Source organism: Mustela putorius, unplaced genomic scaffold (genome assembly GCF_011764305.1).
Source record: "Mustela putorius furo isolate JIRA1106 unplaced genomic scaffold, ASM1176430v1.1 tig00003923_pilon_pilon_pilon, whole genome shotgun sequence".
NCBI lineage: Eukaryota > Metazoa > Chordata > Mammalia > Carnivora > Mustelidae > Mustela > Mustela putorius.
Window position 1 is genome coordinate 10520990 of NW_025422068.1, and position 16333 is coordinate 10537322.

Here is a 16333-nt window from a genome sequence, read left to right on the forward strand (position 1 = left end):
ACTGAGGCCAGGTCAGCAGGAGGACAAAGCGGCCTCTGCAGGGAAGGGCCATGCATGCAGGGGTGTGACTGAGGAATTGCATGGCCATCAGCAGGGCGCCATCCCTGTTGAGGCTCTGAGGCTGCACCTGGCAAAGGAACCAATCCTCATCTGGAGGGGCCACCGGGCAGGAGTTCGAGAGAAGGCCCTCCTCTTGGCTGCATTGGGGCGTCCACCCAACCGCTCTCAGATTAAGTGGAGAGCAGGTTCAAGGGCCCCCGGGTGAACTTGAACACAAACACACAGCCAGAGCCCTTTCGTGGGGGCTCATCAGGGGCTGCCTCCCCCTCACCTGTGCAGCAGGTGGCGGGGTAGTCAGTCCCAGCCTCCCTGCCATCCTGTCTAGCCCCACTCTACAGAGCCACTGAGGGGCTGGAGGGAGCAGGCATGGAGATGGGGGGCGGGGGTGCGTGTCAGGAGTCCCTCCCCGGAGGCCGCCCTTCTGACTGGATTGACAAAGTGGGGAAAAGCATGCCAGGCAGTGGGAATAACATGGACAAGGTCACAGAAGCAGGAAGCAGAGAATGGTTTCCTCAGGGGCCTAGCAGGAGCTAGGTGTAGCCTAAGGCAGGGTGGGAGCCTGAGTCTGGCTGGAGTCCAGACCCTATGCCCACTCTCTGGGGTCTCAAATACAAAGAGGGTGGGCTGGTCCTGCTCAACCAGAACGTTCTCATGCCTTCTGGAGCCTTGCCGAGGTCCTGGGTGCACCGGACACAATTCCCCGAGTCAGGGAGGCACCAGAAGTGTTGGCTGCTCTGTCTTTGCCTGTCCCTCATATGGGACCCAAGTCCATGCCACCAGGATACCCATGTCTGGCACTGAGGGGGGCCTAGGCACTGGCTGGGGTGGGTCAGTGTACCCCAACATGCACACCCCACCTCTGCCCAGCAGGTCCTGACCAGGTGGGGGTGTATATCATACTGCCTGCCTTCCTGACCGGGGGACCTGGTCTCATGCTGGGTGCGGGCTCAGCGGCTGCATGGCCTGTCCCCTTCCTGGGAAACTTGACTCAGGTGCGATGATCTGGGGGCAGGGGGAGCCCAAGGAGAGGAGCCCCATGGAGGGCTCCTCAGCCCCACCCCACTCCACTCCACCCCAGTAAGAGAGGTGTCTGGCCACATGCAGGTCTGTGCGTGTCTGTTTCCCAGGCCCTGTCAGCCCAACTTGGGATCTATGGAGTGGACATGGCCACCATGTCCCTCTGCTGACCCGAGGCTGCAGCATCCCCAGGCCTGAGCCAGGAGACTGCCCTGCATCCCAGGAGAAGCTGATCCCAGGCCCATGAGCGAGCGGCCGTGTGGACATGGATACGCAAGGTGGACGCATGTGTTTATACCAACTCTGAATTTTACTATGTACTGTACATGTTGTCATTTTTGTGACTCAGATTTGTCCTGTGACCAGTGTCACAGCTGTCACCAAAAAGCTGTTCCCTGATACCAGCAGGATCCAGAAAGGGGGTGAATTGAGCTGCAGAGCCCATCTTGGGGGACAAGGTAGGGTCCATCAGCAGAACGATAGGGGTCACTGACATGGTGCCTGCTGCAGATGTGGGGACTCCCAGGCCACCTGGGGACAGACGGCGGGGGGGGGGGCGTCAGCCTCCGTGACACTCATCACCCAGGGAAAGTGACACTGCAGTCACCCACCATGCTGGGGCAGTGCCATGACCTTGTCCTTGATGGACAGACTGGCCAGCAATGTGACCTCCACCATCCTAAAGGCAGAGCCCCCCAGGCATGTGCTCCCTGCAGGTCAGGAGGCCCTGGGCCCTGCCCAGGGCTGAAGTTCCATGGAAGGTGGAGAAAGGTCTCCTGTACTGTGTGGTTGTTGGGGCGGGCGCCAGCCCACAGGGTCACAGTTTACAAAGCAGTGAGGTGCCAACACCTCTGTCTTCTGCTGGGCCAGGTGCCACAGGGCTTTGGAAGGCTTCTGCTGACTTCCTCCTCTCCTCCTCCTCTTCCTCCTGCTTCTCACGTTTTCCCCAAAATAGAAGACCTGCAGATTTAAATATGCCCAGGGTGAGGACTGTACTTCGCCGGCTAGGCAGGAGACTCCCGCCCAAGAGGGACTCCATACACCCCTCTTGGCTCAGTTGTCAGAGCCCACAACCTCGGGTCCACGCCAGCCTCCACACGGCTACATCTGCAGGCTGAACAAGCAGTAGGGGCTGCCTCACTTTCTGGCACAAGACAGGGGGTTCCTGGGCCTGGACACACGACCTGACGCCCCCTAGGGACAGCCTCCAGCCATGGGCATGGGGCGTGTGTGGTCTGCAATCCCAGCCTCCTTCCCACTCACAGCGCTTGAATTCTGCCCCCCCACCCCAAGAGCCTGGCCTGACCTACCCCCCTCCCTGTGGACCTGGGGATCCACAAAGCCCCTGGGCCCTGGCCTGGCCCCAAGCACCCACCCGTCTCCTCCATACACATCCCAGCCTGTCCCCACCACCGTCTTGGCTCACAGACTCACCTTAGAGATTTCCACCTCTCTTTTTCTGTTTGGTTCTCTGGGCTCTCACTTTCATAAGAGGCCAAATAAAGACCTAGTCAGGAATTGAGGGGAAATTACACAGTTATGGTCGGTGATAAAATCCTGCTCTACACCCAAAGTCTGACCTGCTTTTGGTTCCTAAATTAAGCTAGCTGGGAGGGAATTTGTAGACTCCCATGCTGGTGTAGGAACCGATTACTACAGAGAGGTCAGTGTACCCTTCCCCTCGTTTCTCCCCACAGGAACCACTTGCAAAATTATGGCACCGGACCACTTTGGGACGATGACGTTGTCAATCCCTGGGGATATCTGCATAGGTCTATTCTTGGGTACTCTATTCTATCCAATCGATCCATGAACCTCCATCTCACTGATACCACATGGCCTTGAGGACGTTAGCTGTATAATATATGCTTCACTACTGGGCCTAGCGATCCCTTCCATTTTATTCTTCCTTTTCAAAATTGTTGCGGTTTTTCTAGCACCTTTGTCTTTCCGTATACATTTTAGATCAGTTGTGCCTTTATCCCCAGAAAAATCCTGTCGGGATTATGATAATAAACACGCCAAATCAATCCTTAAATTTGGGGAGGAGAATTAGTGTCTTTGCTCCCATTCGTGAACATCCTGTTTCTCCCTTTATAAATAATAATTAAAATAAATAAATAAATAAATAATCCCTTTGATTTCCATCATCAACACAGTGCAGTTTTTGGCATACAAGCCTTGAACATATTTTGTTAGATTTACACCTGAGTATTTCTTGTTTTGGAGTGATTATATGGAGTGATGGGATTCTATTTTTAATTTCAGTGCCCACATATTCATTGTTCATATGTTACTGATATATGTTCATATATATTCATATATACATTTCATTGTTAGAATAGAAATACAATAGGTTTTTGCATCTTTATCTTGTATTCTTCAACTTGTGTTGGGGCACCTGGGTGGCTCAGTGGGTTAAAGCGTCTGCCTTCGGCTCAGGTCATGATCCCAGGATCCTGGGATCAAGCCCTGCATCTGGCTCTCTGCTCAGCAAGGTGCCAGCTTCCCTTCTTCTCTCTCTGCCTGCCTCTCTGCCTACTTGTGATCTCTGTCTGTCAAATAAATAAGTAAAAATCTTAAAAAAATTAAATAACAACAACAACAACAACAACAATACTCGTGCTGAACCTGCTTAATTCTAGGAGTTTTGCAGATTCCTTCTTACCTGTATTTTCTTTTCCTGCCTTACTGCATGGATTAGATCTCCATTACTTTCTTGAATAAAAGTGGTGAGAGTAGATATTCTTGCCTTGTTATTGATCTTAATGAGAAAGCATTCAGTATTCCACCTAAATATGTAAGTGGAAACATATCTGTAGATGCAATGTATCAAGTTGATAAATTTCCCTCTACTCTTATTCTTCTGGAAGTTTTTCCCATACAGGGGTGTTGAAATTTGTCAAATGCTTTCCCTATATCAATTGATATAATCAAGTGATTTTTCTCCTTTAGCCTGTTAATATGGTAGATAACACTGATTGATTTTTAAATATTGAACAGCTTTGTATCTCTGGAATAAACTCACTTGGTAATGGTATATAATTATGTTTTGGTATTGCCAAATTCTATTTGCTAAATTTTGTTAAGAAATTTTTTGCTTCTACATTCACAAGAGATCTTGGTCTTTACTTTCTTCCTTTTTTAACTGTTTGTTTGTTTGTTTGTTTGTTTTGGTATCAGGGTAATACTGGCTTCATAAAATGAATTGGGAAGTCCCTTCCTCTTCTATTTTTTGAAAAAGATTGTGCAGAATCAGTATTAAGTCTTCCTTAAATGTTTAATAGAATTCTCTAGTTTAACCATCCAAAGTCAGGGATTTCATTGTTGGGTTGTTTTAGAATTACAAATGCAAGTTCCTTAATGATCACAGGGCTATTCAAATGATCTACTTTGTGTTGAGTTTGTTGTAGTTTGTTTTTTAAAGAATTGGTCCATTTCGTCCAACTTGTCAAATTAATGTTTGTAGAGTTCATAGTATTTCCTCATTAGCTTTTCAATATTGGCAGAGCCTGTAGTGATATTCTCCATTTCAGTCTTGATATTAGCAATGTCTGTCTTCTATTTTTAATTTATCAAGAGGTTCTCTGCTGGAGGATGTCAATGTTACAGTTCTTTTCAAAGGACCAGCTTCCAGCAGGCTACCAGAACAGTTTTTGGAATTCCATATTGAATTATCTGAAGTAAGTTCCCAAAGGATATTACCACTAGCTATGGAATTCTGGGTTGGCAGTTATTTTCTTGCAGCCCTTGAAAACTATGCCCCTGACTCTGGCCATTGTAGTTTCTGATGAGAAATCTAATGTCATCCAAATCATTTTGCCCCATAGGTAAAGTGTCATTTTCCTCTCAGTGCTTTCAAAATTTCTTTCTTTTTCATTGGTTTTCAGAAATTTGACTATGATATGTATCCTGGTGTGGGTTTCTTTGTATTTATTCTCTTTGGGATTCATTAAGCTTCCTCAATCTGTAGGTTTATACATTTTCCAAATCTGAGAACTTTCCAGCCATTACTTCTTGATTCTTGATTTTTTTTTCAACCCTGCCTGTTTTGTCCCCTTCCTTCCCAGACTCTGATGACAAGAGTGTTAGATCTTTTGTTGTAATCCCACAGGTCCCTGAAGTTCTGTTGTTCAGAACATATAATTTATATTGTTCCATCTCATCAGTTCTTTCCTTTGTCCTCTCCATTCTGCTTTTGAGCCCACCCACTTACATTTTTTGTTTGTTATTGTATTTTTCAGTTTTATAATTTCCACTTGGTTTTTCCTTATATCTTCAGGGTTTTTTTGCTGATACTTTCTATATTATCATTTATTTCAAGGAGCCTCAAGGCTGACTGGATTGCTAGGTGGGTCCTGCCAGGGGGAGCCTGGAGCAGAGCGCAGGACAAGATTTCTGTCAGAGGCTGTGACTGACTGTGGCTGTGGAAGCAGAGGTTGGAATGAGGTGCTTTGAAGGTGGAGGAGGGGGTGATGAACCAAGGAATATGGGTGGTCACTAGAAGTCCTAATAGGCCAGGAAACAACCCTCCCCTTAGAGCCTCCAGAAATAACCAGCTCTGCTGACACTCTGAGTTCAGCCCAGAGGAACTCATTTTGGACTATAGCTTCCATAAGTGAAAGGATAAATGAGAATTGTTCTGAGCTACCCTGTTTGTGGTGATTTATTAGGCCTAGTAGGAAATGAACACAACTAGTATCGATTGAGTGTTGTCCTATGAGCTTTGCTTGTGCCAACTCAAGTAATTCTCACAGCGACCTAGGAAGCAGGTCCTCTCATTACTCCACTTTGTAGATGCAGGTGAGGCTTAGAGAGGGTGAGGCACTTGCCCCAGGGTCACACAGCTTGCTGGGGTGGGAGCAGCTCAGGCTGATTTATCCATCAGGCTGCTGGGCTTCCAGTTATGGGTGAGACGCTTTTAAAAAGTTACTGGCTCCAAAACATACAAAATAAAATGGCAAATTCAAAAGTATTAACAATTAAAAGCAAGATCATTAAAGTAATCCTTTCCCTCAGTCTTTCTTTCTGGCAGAAAATGTTCTCCTGAGCACGAGTGTGGAATCCCTTCATAAAACACTTGCTGTGAAGAGGAGCCAGGCCTCCTCTGTGCTCAGCAGGACCTGCCAGGGTGGGCTGAGAGTCTTGGAGCCAGAAAGCAGCTAACCATGGGGCCATACCACCTCCACTGGGATGATCAACTCAAGCCTGGTGACCACTTGCTTCCAGCACTTTCTCTTCCTGAAAAAGGGGCCTCCTGGAGTATGCTTGCTTAGCAAATTCATAAGCAAATTTGTCACATTTGATAAATGATCAGATGGGAATACTGATTTACTGGAGAGGACAGACATGTATGGCACTCTGGAGAAAAGACGCCTGATATCATTCTGTGTGTGCATACACACACACACCCAGCTGTGGAAGGACCCACAGTGAGCTCGCCTTCCTTGTGTGAGCACTGGGGTGGGGGGAGTTCTCATCATCGTTCCAACTTTACCCATGAGGAAAGTGGGTCAGACAGATGGTTTACATTTATGATGCTCAACAGCATCCATACCGTGTCCAAGGGGAAGCCTGGCCCTGGGGACCCTTGAGGTCCCAACCTGCAGCTCCTTACACCCTGTCTTGTGCTCTGGGGGTGGCAACCATCCAGCCAGGGGACGCAGCCTTCTCTGCTCCCTCTCAAATCCAGAAAACACAGGCATGGTGCATTCTGCTCAAAGCAAGGGCTCCCAGTGGAGACGTGGCAAAGAGACCACCCAAGAGTCCCAAAGCTGGGGGTGACAGAGGCCATGGGACCGCCTTACCGTCCTCGCTGAAGATGGGAGCAGTATGCAGGTAGTGGGTGATGCTGGGGTCTTGCTCAAAAGGACACTCCACTTGTTTCCATGTGATGAATTCTCCAACCTGCTTGGCCAGCTCCAGAAATTTCTGCCAGGGTCACAGAGACACAGAATGGGAACTCCCTCCCCAGTGCCTGGAGGTCACCTGTGAGAGCGGGCCAGCCTCACTCATCCCTCCTAAGGAGGCCCACCTTTGGGAAGGGCAGGGCAAAGCATTCCTGTTGGGAATGCTGAGTGTTTCCTATGTCTCTTCATTCTCTCTGAGGAATGTCGGTAGAAATTATCTAGGACTCATCATCAGCAGGCAATGCATTCAGCTAGACCTGAATATTACTCTATTTTCCTTCTACTTTGTTTGTGATCATTCCTACAAGTTTATTTAGAGAATGATGCAAATAAATGTACTTAAATGTATTTAAAGGAGATTTAAGTAAACCCACTTAAGTAGGATTTTTATTTCAGTAAAATTTAAGTAAATATATTTAAAGAACTACTGTTAACTTAAAGTAGGATTTTAAATAAATAGCACCACCAAGTCATGACTGGGTGGGAACCATCCTTGGGGGCACTTTTTGGTCAGTCCTGGTGGCCGACTCCAGCTCCCACAGCCCGTGCCCCAAATCTGGGGCCACATGACCACCTATCCCTTGGCCTCTGTTCTGAGGACCAATTCAAGGAGGGCCCAATACCGGGCTTCTCACACCAAGTATGTGCAACCTCTTGGGGACAGTGCAATCCCAGGCCCCTGCAGTCTCCTCAAGCCCAGCCCAGTGGGGTGTCACTCCACATCACCTCCAGCCGAGACTGCCTCAGGAATGCAGCGCCTGGGCAGCCCTCATGGGGAACCAGACCTGCATGTGGCATGGGAAGGTCTGCTGGCGGGTCTGTGTCTGTGTGAGGCCCCATAGCACATGCAGCTCCAGGCCAAAAGGCCCAGGCATTGGATGGGGGCCACACTGGCAAAGGACAGTGGCAGGGCAGCTGGGACTGAAGCCCCACTTTATGGAGGGAGAGGCTGAGGCCCAGAGAGACCAAGGAGCCAGCCCAGAACCTGATTGCCCCATGGTGTTGGGGCCTGGGTGCACCAGCCCTCCTGAGGAAGAAGAGCCTCGTCCTTCCTGTGGACTGGGGGGGGTGCCCCTGTCGTATGGCACGCTTTGTCTGACTCAGTGACCACTTGCTATTGCTGCCCAGTCCTCTCAGGGCTCCCGGGCCTTGGCCCCATCATGCCTAGCTCACCAGCCACTCTAAGACATGTGTGCCCAGTGGTCCCACGTGGGAGGTCAGCCTGACTTTGCTTGGGAGCTTTGCTAGGGGACTGTGAGGAATGCCCAGCCCACTGAGCACAGGTTACAGAGGCCTCCTTCTGTCTGGGTGGTCAAGGGGGACTCTTGGAGGAGGGGACACTTGAGAACTTGAGCTGATGGCAGTTGAGTGCCTTCAGAGGGAATAGAAATTTTTCTTCCCCTCTGCCTGCTCTGCCTGACCACCTTTTCTGGGGCTCAGGGCCCCTGCTTTGGGAGGTCTCCCCTGACCCAAGCATGCCCTGTGTCCCATCCCAGCTCCTTGCCCCATGTCACTGTGGGTCCCTGGGGCTTTCTCCTAGCCTGGTGCTCTTCAAGGGCTGAAAATGAGTCTGCCTTACCTGTGGATAGGCAGTGGGGGATCAGTGAGCCTCGTCTCCTCCTGTGGAAGGGGTGGGGTGGGGGGACCTGATAATTCTGCCCTCGTGTCTTATAAACTGCAGCACTCTGCCTCGAGTCCCCATTAGTCCAGTGCCCCTGTCCTGGGGGCTTTGACCATCCAGGCCCCCGGACCCTACCTCAAAGTTGACGTGTCCATTGGGGAGGCGGTTGGCGCAGCCCTCGTTCAGGAAGTAGATGTCTTTGATGAGCAGGCTGAAGAAGGGAATGACGATCTGGAAGGGGGAGGGTGCTGATCAGCCCTCAGTCAGCAGGGGCCAGACTGTTTCCTCCCAGGCCCCATCAGACTCCAGCGCTCATTGAGCACCTACTGTATACGGTGCCATTCTCCCTGTGTTGGGGCTGGATGAAAGACACACGGTCCCAATGCCCCTTGAATATTTCTTCCACTCTCTGCCGGGAGAGGCTGTGGCACTTTGTCCCCATAATGCAGGGATCCACAGACCTAGGCCTCCTGGTTCAAGTGCTCTAGGAGGAACACAGGCGTGTGCTGAGCCCGCCATTAAGTATACACGGGATGGGAATCGGCCGTCGCACAATTCTGTGGCCTACTTTTCAAAATCTATATTTAATGATCTGTCATTTTACGCCTGACGCTGGAGATCCGATCCTGCCATATCCCTGCTCCAGGGTCTGAGGGGACTGGCTTCTGAGCTCTACTGGAGAAGGGCGGGTGTCTCTGTGTGTCACTGTTGGATGCCTTGCTTCTCCCTCCCTGCTCTGCATAAGCCCACGGCTGACCCCCAGAGAAGGGACGCTCACTGCCCACAGCTCAGACAGCCCTTGGGGAGCTGGCCAGGTGGACACTGCTGCTGCGGGTTGAACTGCAGCCCCCCAAAAAGATATATTCCAATCCTAAGCCCCAGTGCCTGTGCACAGGACCTTATTTGGAGATGGTCTCTGCAGATAGCATTGAGCTAAGATGAGGTCACACTGGGTGTGATGCGCTCTACTCTAGTGACTGAGGTCCATGAGAAAAGAGGGCAATTTGGGCATATGCAGCAAAGAGAGCCATGTGAAGACAGACAGAGTCAAGCGGGGGTGACTGGCCACTGGCAGAGGAATGCCTGGGGTCATCAGAAGCTGGAAGGGGCAAGCAAACATCCACCCTTTGGAGGGAGCATGGCCCTGACAACCTTGATTTTGGCATCTGGCCTCCAGAACAGGGAGATAATACATTGTTGTTCCAAGCCACCTAGTTGGGGTGCTTTGTATGTCGGCTCCACGGGACTAATACACCTGCTCAGCCCTTGGGCTCCAGAGCTACTCACTTGCTGCCAGGCCAGCCAGGAGCAGCCTCCAGCCCATCACCCCTGGGACCAGGCACTGGGCCCTGACGTTTCTGGCTCTCCGTCCCCCAACTTCCAAGTCAACAAGGGCTTTGAGGTGAGGGCCTGGGCATGACCACATGGCATGCACAGTACAGGAGCATGGAGGACGGCTCGGTGGGGCAGAGGGGGTGGGAAACTGAGACCCGCAGAGTGGCAAGGCCTAGCCCAAAGTCAGGGGCTGGGACTAGAGCCAGATTCAGTGGGGAGACCAGCTGCCTCGTTGGTCCAGGACTAAGGGGGTTCCTAACTGGAACAGTCCCAGGGAAACCAGGACATACTATTTACCCTGCATGTATGTCAATGGCACAGACAGTAGCTCGGGTCTTCACTGTGCCAGGTGCTGGGGTTTGGGAAAGTGGGGGGTGTCAGACACATCCAGTACAGTGGGAGACAGTCCCAGGACCCACCCACAAAATGAGCCTCAGCGGGGAAGTCTTTGCCACCCACACGCTGGGTTTAGTCCCCCTCTGTGCCGCTCAGGAGGCCTCCCCTCATGCCCTTGTCATGGGGCATTGGTGGTGGGCCTGAGGGCGGCACTGTGCCAAATATTACATGCACGGGGATCAGAGTTTCATTCCAGCAAGTTCCGTGAAGCAGGGCTCTATGTGCCCCCATTACGGACAAGAAGCCAAAATCGGAGAGGTTAAGCCACTCACATATGCTCACACAGTGGTAAGAAGCAGAGGACCCTAGTGGCTTGGTTCCATAGTCTCTGTCCTGTGGGCTTCCTCACCGTGCCTGGAGGGAGGGTGGTCTCTGTGCATCCTCCCCACCCCCACCACTGGCATTAAGCCCCAGGCCCAGGGTTGGTACATGATGGCTGCATTGGCTTGGAAAGGGGACATGGGCCAGGACAGGGAACGGATTAAGGGCAATGGGACCTGTGGACAGAGACAGCTCCTGGGGGGCCTGGTGCAGGCTTCCTGCATGCTGTGCACTGGGGCTGGTCTTCAGTGGGGTAGCGTTTTCCATGTCTGAGAACCTTTGACCATTTCTGCCTGTCCACATAGGTCCAGGCTACCATCCTATCAGGCTCTAGCATCCTAGCTGGCAAGACTGTAGCCCACTGCCCTTGCTTTCTGGAGCTGAGCAGTTCCATCTAGGGTTCATCCAAAAAAGCCAGTGTGGAGTGGGCCCCCCCACAGAGATGGGGGGAGAGGAGTAGACAGGAACCAGCCACAGGCAGGAAGAAAGCACAGAATGCCATGACCACTGGAGCCCCGGGCCTCAAAATTTCAGCTGGGAACTACGAGAACATCTGCAAGCATCCTTGTTCCCCTGGCCCTTTTTTCCTTTTTTCTTTCTTTCCTCCCTCCTTCCCTTCTTTCTTTCCACCCAACCATCCATCCATCCTCCAGTCCCCTACCCATTGGTGAACACCTCCTGTGGGCCCAGCCAATGGTCCATATCTCTTTGGAGGTTAGAGGAGAATGCAGCAAAATGAAATAAATGCATAGCTCCGTAAATCACCCACCTCTAGCCCCACACCTAAGCCACAGCATCCCAGCACCCTCGAGCTAGACAGAGGGATTCAGTGTGCAGGAATAGGACATCCCAGTCTGCCCCACAGCCACCTGGCCAGCACAGATGGAAGAAAAGGCAGTGCCCCGGCTGACATCCCAGATCAAAGGCTGAAGCCAGCTCTGTACACCCCCACCTGCAGCCCAGTTCCTGGGCCACCTGCCAGCAGCTCTGTGACTGCCACATGGCCCCTGTGCTTCGGGAATGGGAGGCAGCCCAGAGGTGTGCCGGAGAGGCTAAGTCTGATTCCTGGCCCTGCTGCCTACTTGCTGTGTGACTGGACAAGCGAGAGCTCCTCTCCAAGTCTTCTAACCCGAGAAACGGCACTGCCAGACTCTATCAGTAGTTATCAGAATGAAGTGGGGGCGGGGACAGAGTCAAGGGGCCCTCAGGTGGTAGGTGCTCAATAAGGCAAGATCACTGCCCCTGCTGCTCTGGTCTTCCAGCTTCCTGGCCCCTGGGGGGACAGGCTTGCCAGCCCTGGCGGTTGAAGTCTGGCCTCACTAAAGGCTGCTCCCCAGCATCAGCTGTCCTCAGACCCAGAGCTGCTGAAGGGCTCACAGCCTGAGTAGGAAAGGCCAGCTGCCTAGCATGTGGCCACCAGAGTGGCCAGGGTCTGTGGGCAGCCCCCCTGCTGGGCTGGGGGTCCAAGGGGGCCTGTCTCAGCCTGCTCACCCATCCTCACCAACCCCTTTGTGCCCAACCAATCCAACTGCAGAGTGACTCTGAATTCCAAGAAAAGCAGCTTCTTCTGTTATCCCTTGGGCCGGACACAGGCCTGCGCAAACCACAGAACAAACCTAATTCCACTGACATTCCTGCCAAGAGACCAGGCGGACGAGGGATGGCCAGCCTCGGTGGTTCCTCCCCATGGAAATGACAACTCTAATGGTCAGGGTGGGTAGGGTTCTAAGTAAGAGGCTCACTGCCATCCCAAGGCACGGTTTCTGGGGCAGGAGGCCACCAGAGAATTTGGGAGACAAATAAAATTGACCAGGGTCTGCAAAGGCACCTCCCCCTCTCCAAATGCAAATGTAGAACAACAGAGCCTGTGAAAAGGCAGTTTTAGTAAGTGAGAGGCTCGGTTCACTCAGTGCCAAAATTGTGACTGTGATCTAAGGCTCCATCAGTGAAGGTCTTACATTTGGAGTAAGGAGGTGGAAGACACTATGCACTTGGAGACAATGTGATCCTAAACAGAAGGGACTCTGATAAATGAAACTGTTCAGGGACCAAAGAGATCTAGGGACCAAAGAGCACCCTGGCTTGCACCCTGCCCACCCGTGGGGCTGGAGACTGGAGTAGAGCAGAGGGTCGGGGGCAGGACTGGTCTGTTGGTTTTAAAGGCAGAAAGGGGTCTGGGGGCGCTGAAGGACTGGTGGGTAGAAGAGGGAAGGGGGGCCTGGGTGGCTCAGCTAGTAGCTGAGTGTCTGACTTGATTTCAACTCAGGTCATGATCTCAAGGTCATGAGATCGAGCCATACGTCGGACTCTGTGCTCAGTGACGAGTCTGCTTGAGATTCCCTCTCTCTCCCTCTGTCCCTCCCCCTGCCTGTGTGCTCTCTCTCTTAAAGAAAAGTTAAAAAAAAAGGAAAAGAAAAAGAGGGAGCACCCTCACTCTCACTCTGCATAGTGCTCCAGGGAGGACAACCCTAGCTCAATAAAGAAGCACTTCCTACCAGTGAGAGCTGCGTGGCATGGGCTCTTCTTGGTAAAGACCAGTGTGGCGCAGAAGTAAGCAAGCAAGAACACCAGGGTTCTTCCTGCATTTCCATCTCTGGCCTGGCATCCCGGAGGGGGCTTTGCTCAGGCCAAGCTGGACTGAACGGGATTGAACCCTCCTGGGAGTTGGGAAGTGGCTCAGCACAAGACAGCCCACAGGTTGTTGGAGGTTAGAAGAGAATGCAGCAAAATGAAATAAACGTGGTGTGAGTCCCCCATATTAGAGGCATGCAAGGAGCATGGTTGTCTATACAGATGCTGCAGAAGGGCGGAGGTGGGGGTGGACCAGGTGACCTGGGAGTTGGCATCCAGGCTCTCTGATACAGCCCACCTGGGGCTGAGTTGGGCCGGGGGTGGGGGTGGGGTGGTTAGGGAGGAGCTCTGAAGGCCGGGCAGGTCTCTGACTTACCTTCTCCCGGCTGCTGTGGGCAGTCAGGGAGCGGTGGGCTGCCCCCCGCAGGGCTGTCCTGTAGTTGCAGAAATTCCCAGTTGGGTCCATCTGGTGCTAGAAGGACACAAGGAGGCATTGGGGCAGCTGCGTCCCAGGGCTGGCCAGGGCCAGCCGGCAGCCCAGCAGCCTTGCTCACCTCGAGGATGAAGAACTTGGCTGTCTTCACTTTGGCCCAGGTCTTCTTCAGCCTGGAGACGGGGCTCATGTTCATGCCGGCTGGAAGAGGAAGGGTGGAGCTGGGGCAGGGGAGAATCCCCAAGCTGCACCGGTCTGCTTACTCCCTCAGGCAGGGGGTCTGGGGATGGCTCCACCAGGCCAGCCCCTCTGGCTGCCCCTGACTGAGACTAAGCCTGCTGCAGACAGCCACATGGGGGGTGGGTGTTGATGGACACTGTGGGTGTTGATAGACACTGTGTCCCGGAGAGCCTGGCTGCTGTGTGCGCAGGCTCCTGTTCCCACACCATGACCAGTGTCTGCTTTGGGGCACTGCTCTCCCTGGATCTGGGAACACATGGCCAAGTCCTCATAAAGTCCCCTGAAGAGGTCAAGCTTGCCTCAAAGTGGGGACTCCTCTCCAGGACCTCTGGGCCCAGCAACACCTGTCCTGCTCTGAAGAGCACCCTGGCTTGCACCCTGCCCACCCGTAGGTGCCCGCTCCAGACTCTCTGGGGGCACTCCCAGCAAGGCCCAGGGCCCGCTGGCCTACTCACAGATGATGGCCATCAGAGAGTTGAAGTTGCCAATGTTGAAGCACTCACGGGCCACATCGATGAAGAACTCCACCACCTGGGCCCTCTGCTTCTTCTTGGCTGGCTGGGGACAGAGCAGCCGAGCCTCAGTGGGGACAGTCCCTAGCGCGTCATGGGGTCAGTCACTTGTCACCGTTCTCTCAGCCCTGTGCACAGCTGAGTGGCTTGATGCTGGGGCAGTCTGCAGCCCGAGGGCTCAGGGTCTCAGCACGCCCTGGGCAGGCCCAGCAGAGCCCACATGGGGCAGAGGAGCTGCCTGCCATGCTTGAGACACCAATCTGCCCTCTCTCCGGGTCCGGTTCCAGCACCCTGTCCACAGCTCCTTCCTGTCCCCACGCAGCACCATGCTTGCTCTCCCCATCCTGGGGCCACACACAGACCCAGGCCCTGTCCCCGGAGCAGGCCCTCCCCTGTTTTCTGTTGAATGACTGCGTGATCTCACCCCCAGCTTATGGCCATGTGCTTGGGGCTGTGACTTCTCCCACGGCCTCTAGCAAACCATGCCACCCGCTGGGCTGTCTTGTGCTAAGGCACTTCCCAACTCCCAGGAGGGTTCAATCCCATTCAGTCCAGCTTGGCCTGAGCAAAGTCCCCTCTGGCCTGCCAGGCCAGAGATGAAAATGCAGGATGGACCCTGGTGTTCTTGCTTGCTTACTTCTGTGCCACACTGGTCTTTACCAAGAAGAGTGAGACAAGCTGCCCAAACCCCCTTGGAAAGCCTCCCCCCCTGAGGTCCTTCTGTCCTTCCCGGGGAGCCTGCACAGTGACAGCAATGGCCAAGCAAGGAGGGGGGCCAGAGGCCAAGCATTCCAGCCACTGGTGGCCCTCAGCAAGAAGCACTCCCGAGGCCAAGGCATCGCAGACCAGCTTCTTCTGAATGGCTCTGCTTCTGCCCCTTTCTCTGTTACTCCAACTTCTATCTCAGCATTTGCTCCTGGAGAGCACCAGTTGGCACTTGTGTTGCCTCCAATCTTTCCTGGATACAAATGACCCCAGGGCTTCACCCGATGCTGACAGGGTGCTTGGAGGAGGCTCCCTGCCCTCCAAGGAAGAGAAGAGGGCACACAGGGTCTGGCCCTGAAGGATCATGCCTTGGTGTCACGTGCCTCTGTCTCAGTACTGACAAGACATCCTGCTTTCTGGGAGAAGCTGGAGACCTGGGCTTTGGATGTGTTGTCTCCCAATTTTTACAGGTTAGTCCTGCAATGTTGGTCCATTTCTACTCTAAATCCTGAGAGCCAAGCTCAGCATGGCTGCAGGCCAGGCCCCCCAATACAGACAGGCACAGATGGAGGGAGCAGAGCCACCTGGCAGAGCAATAAACCACTTCTCAAACCCTCAGCAAGTGGTCTCTGATGTCCCAGGCTGGAGTCCAGTGGATCCGTGCCAGGCTCTGCCCAGAGGGAAAGGTCACTGCAGGCAAGCTGGGTGACACCTGCTGTCCCAGAGAGGTGTCCAGCTTCATTCTGGCCTTGGACACCAAAAGGCTCAAGATACCCTTCTGATTCCCTCCCAGGTAGGTCCCGCCAGCCCCTGCCACCTTGGGCTATGCTAGGTCATATCCCCTGCCACTCTGGGCTATGCTAGGTCATGCCTCTGGCCACCTTGGGCTATGCTATATCATGTCCCCTGCCACCCTGGGCTATGCTGGCTCATGCCCCCCAGCTTTCAACGCACCATGCAGATCTCAGTCGCCACAAGGTAGCACAGTCTGTTGAACCATTTCACGTAAGCCTCCAGATTGTTGGTCTTGTCACTGAAACAAGGCTGGGAAAGACACAAGGACCACACTCAGCCTTGCTGTCAATAACTTTTGGAAAATTATGTCAGTTCATTGATCATTCTCATAGATCATCAGGAAAATGCTGGGACCTCAAAACCATCCACAAATACCCATGATTTAATGTCTATCCTTCAGGTCTTTTTTCTATACATT

The 16333-nt window shown here is 52.9% G+C and overlaps 1 protein-coding gene across 4 annotated transcripts in view; it reads right to left on the reverse strand.

The window, feature by feature from the left end:
- Nucleotides 1-1366: 1366 nt before the first annotated feature.
- Nucleotides 1367-16333, reverse strand: part of RASGEF1C (RasGEF domain family member 1C) — an 83526-nt gene continuing 68559 nt past the window's right edge. For all 4 annotated transcript variants that reach the window (XM_045069320.1, XM_004758998.3, XM_004758997.3 and 1 more), the window contains 8 exons: nucleotides 16075-16164; nucleotides 14359-14461; nucleotides 13785-13864; nucleotides 13607-13702; nucleotides 8743-8838; nucleotides 6885-7008; nucleotides 2512-2584; nucleotides 1367-2037 (listed from right to left, as the gene is read on the reverse strand). In XM_045069320.1, coding sequence (XP_044925255.1) covers nucleotides 2013-2037; nucleotides 2512-2584; nucleotides 6885-7008; nucleotides 8743-8838; nucleotides 13607-13702; nucleotides 13785-13864; nucleotides 14359-14461; nucleotides 16075-16164 — 687 coding nt within the window. In that variant the 3' untranslated portion in view covers nucleotides 1367-2012. The remainder of the gene's footprint in view (nucleotides 2038-2511; nucleotides 2585-6884; nucleotides 7009-8742; nucleotides 8839-13606; nucleotides 13703-13784; nucleotides 13865-14358; nucleotides 14462-16074; nucleotides 16165-16333) is intronic.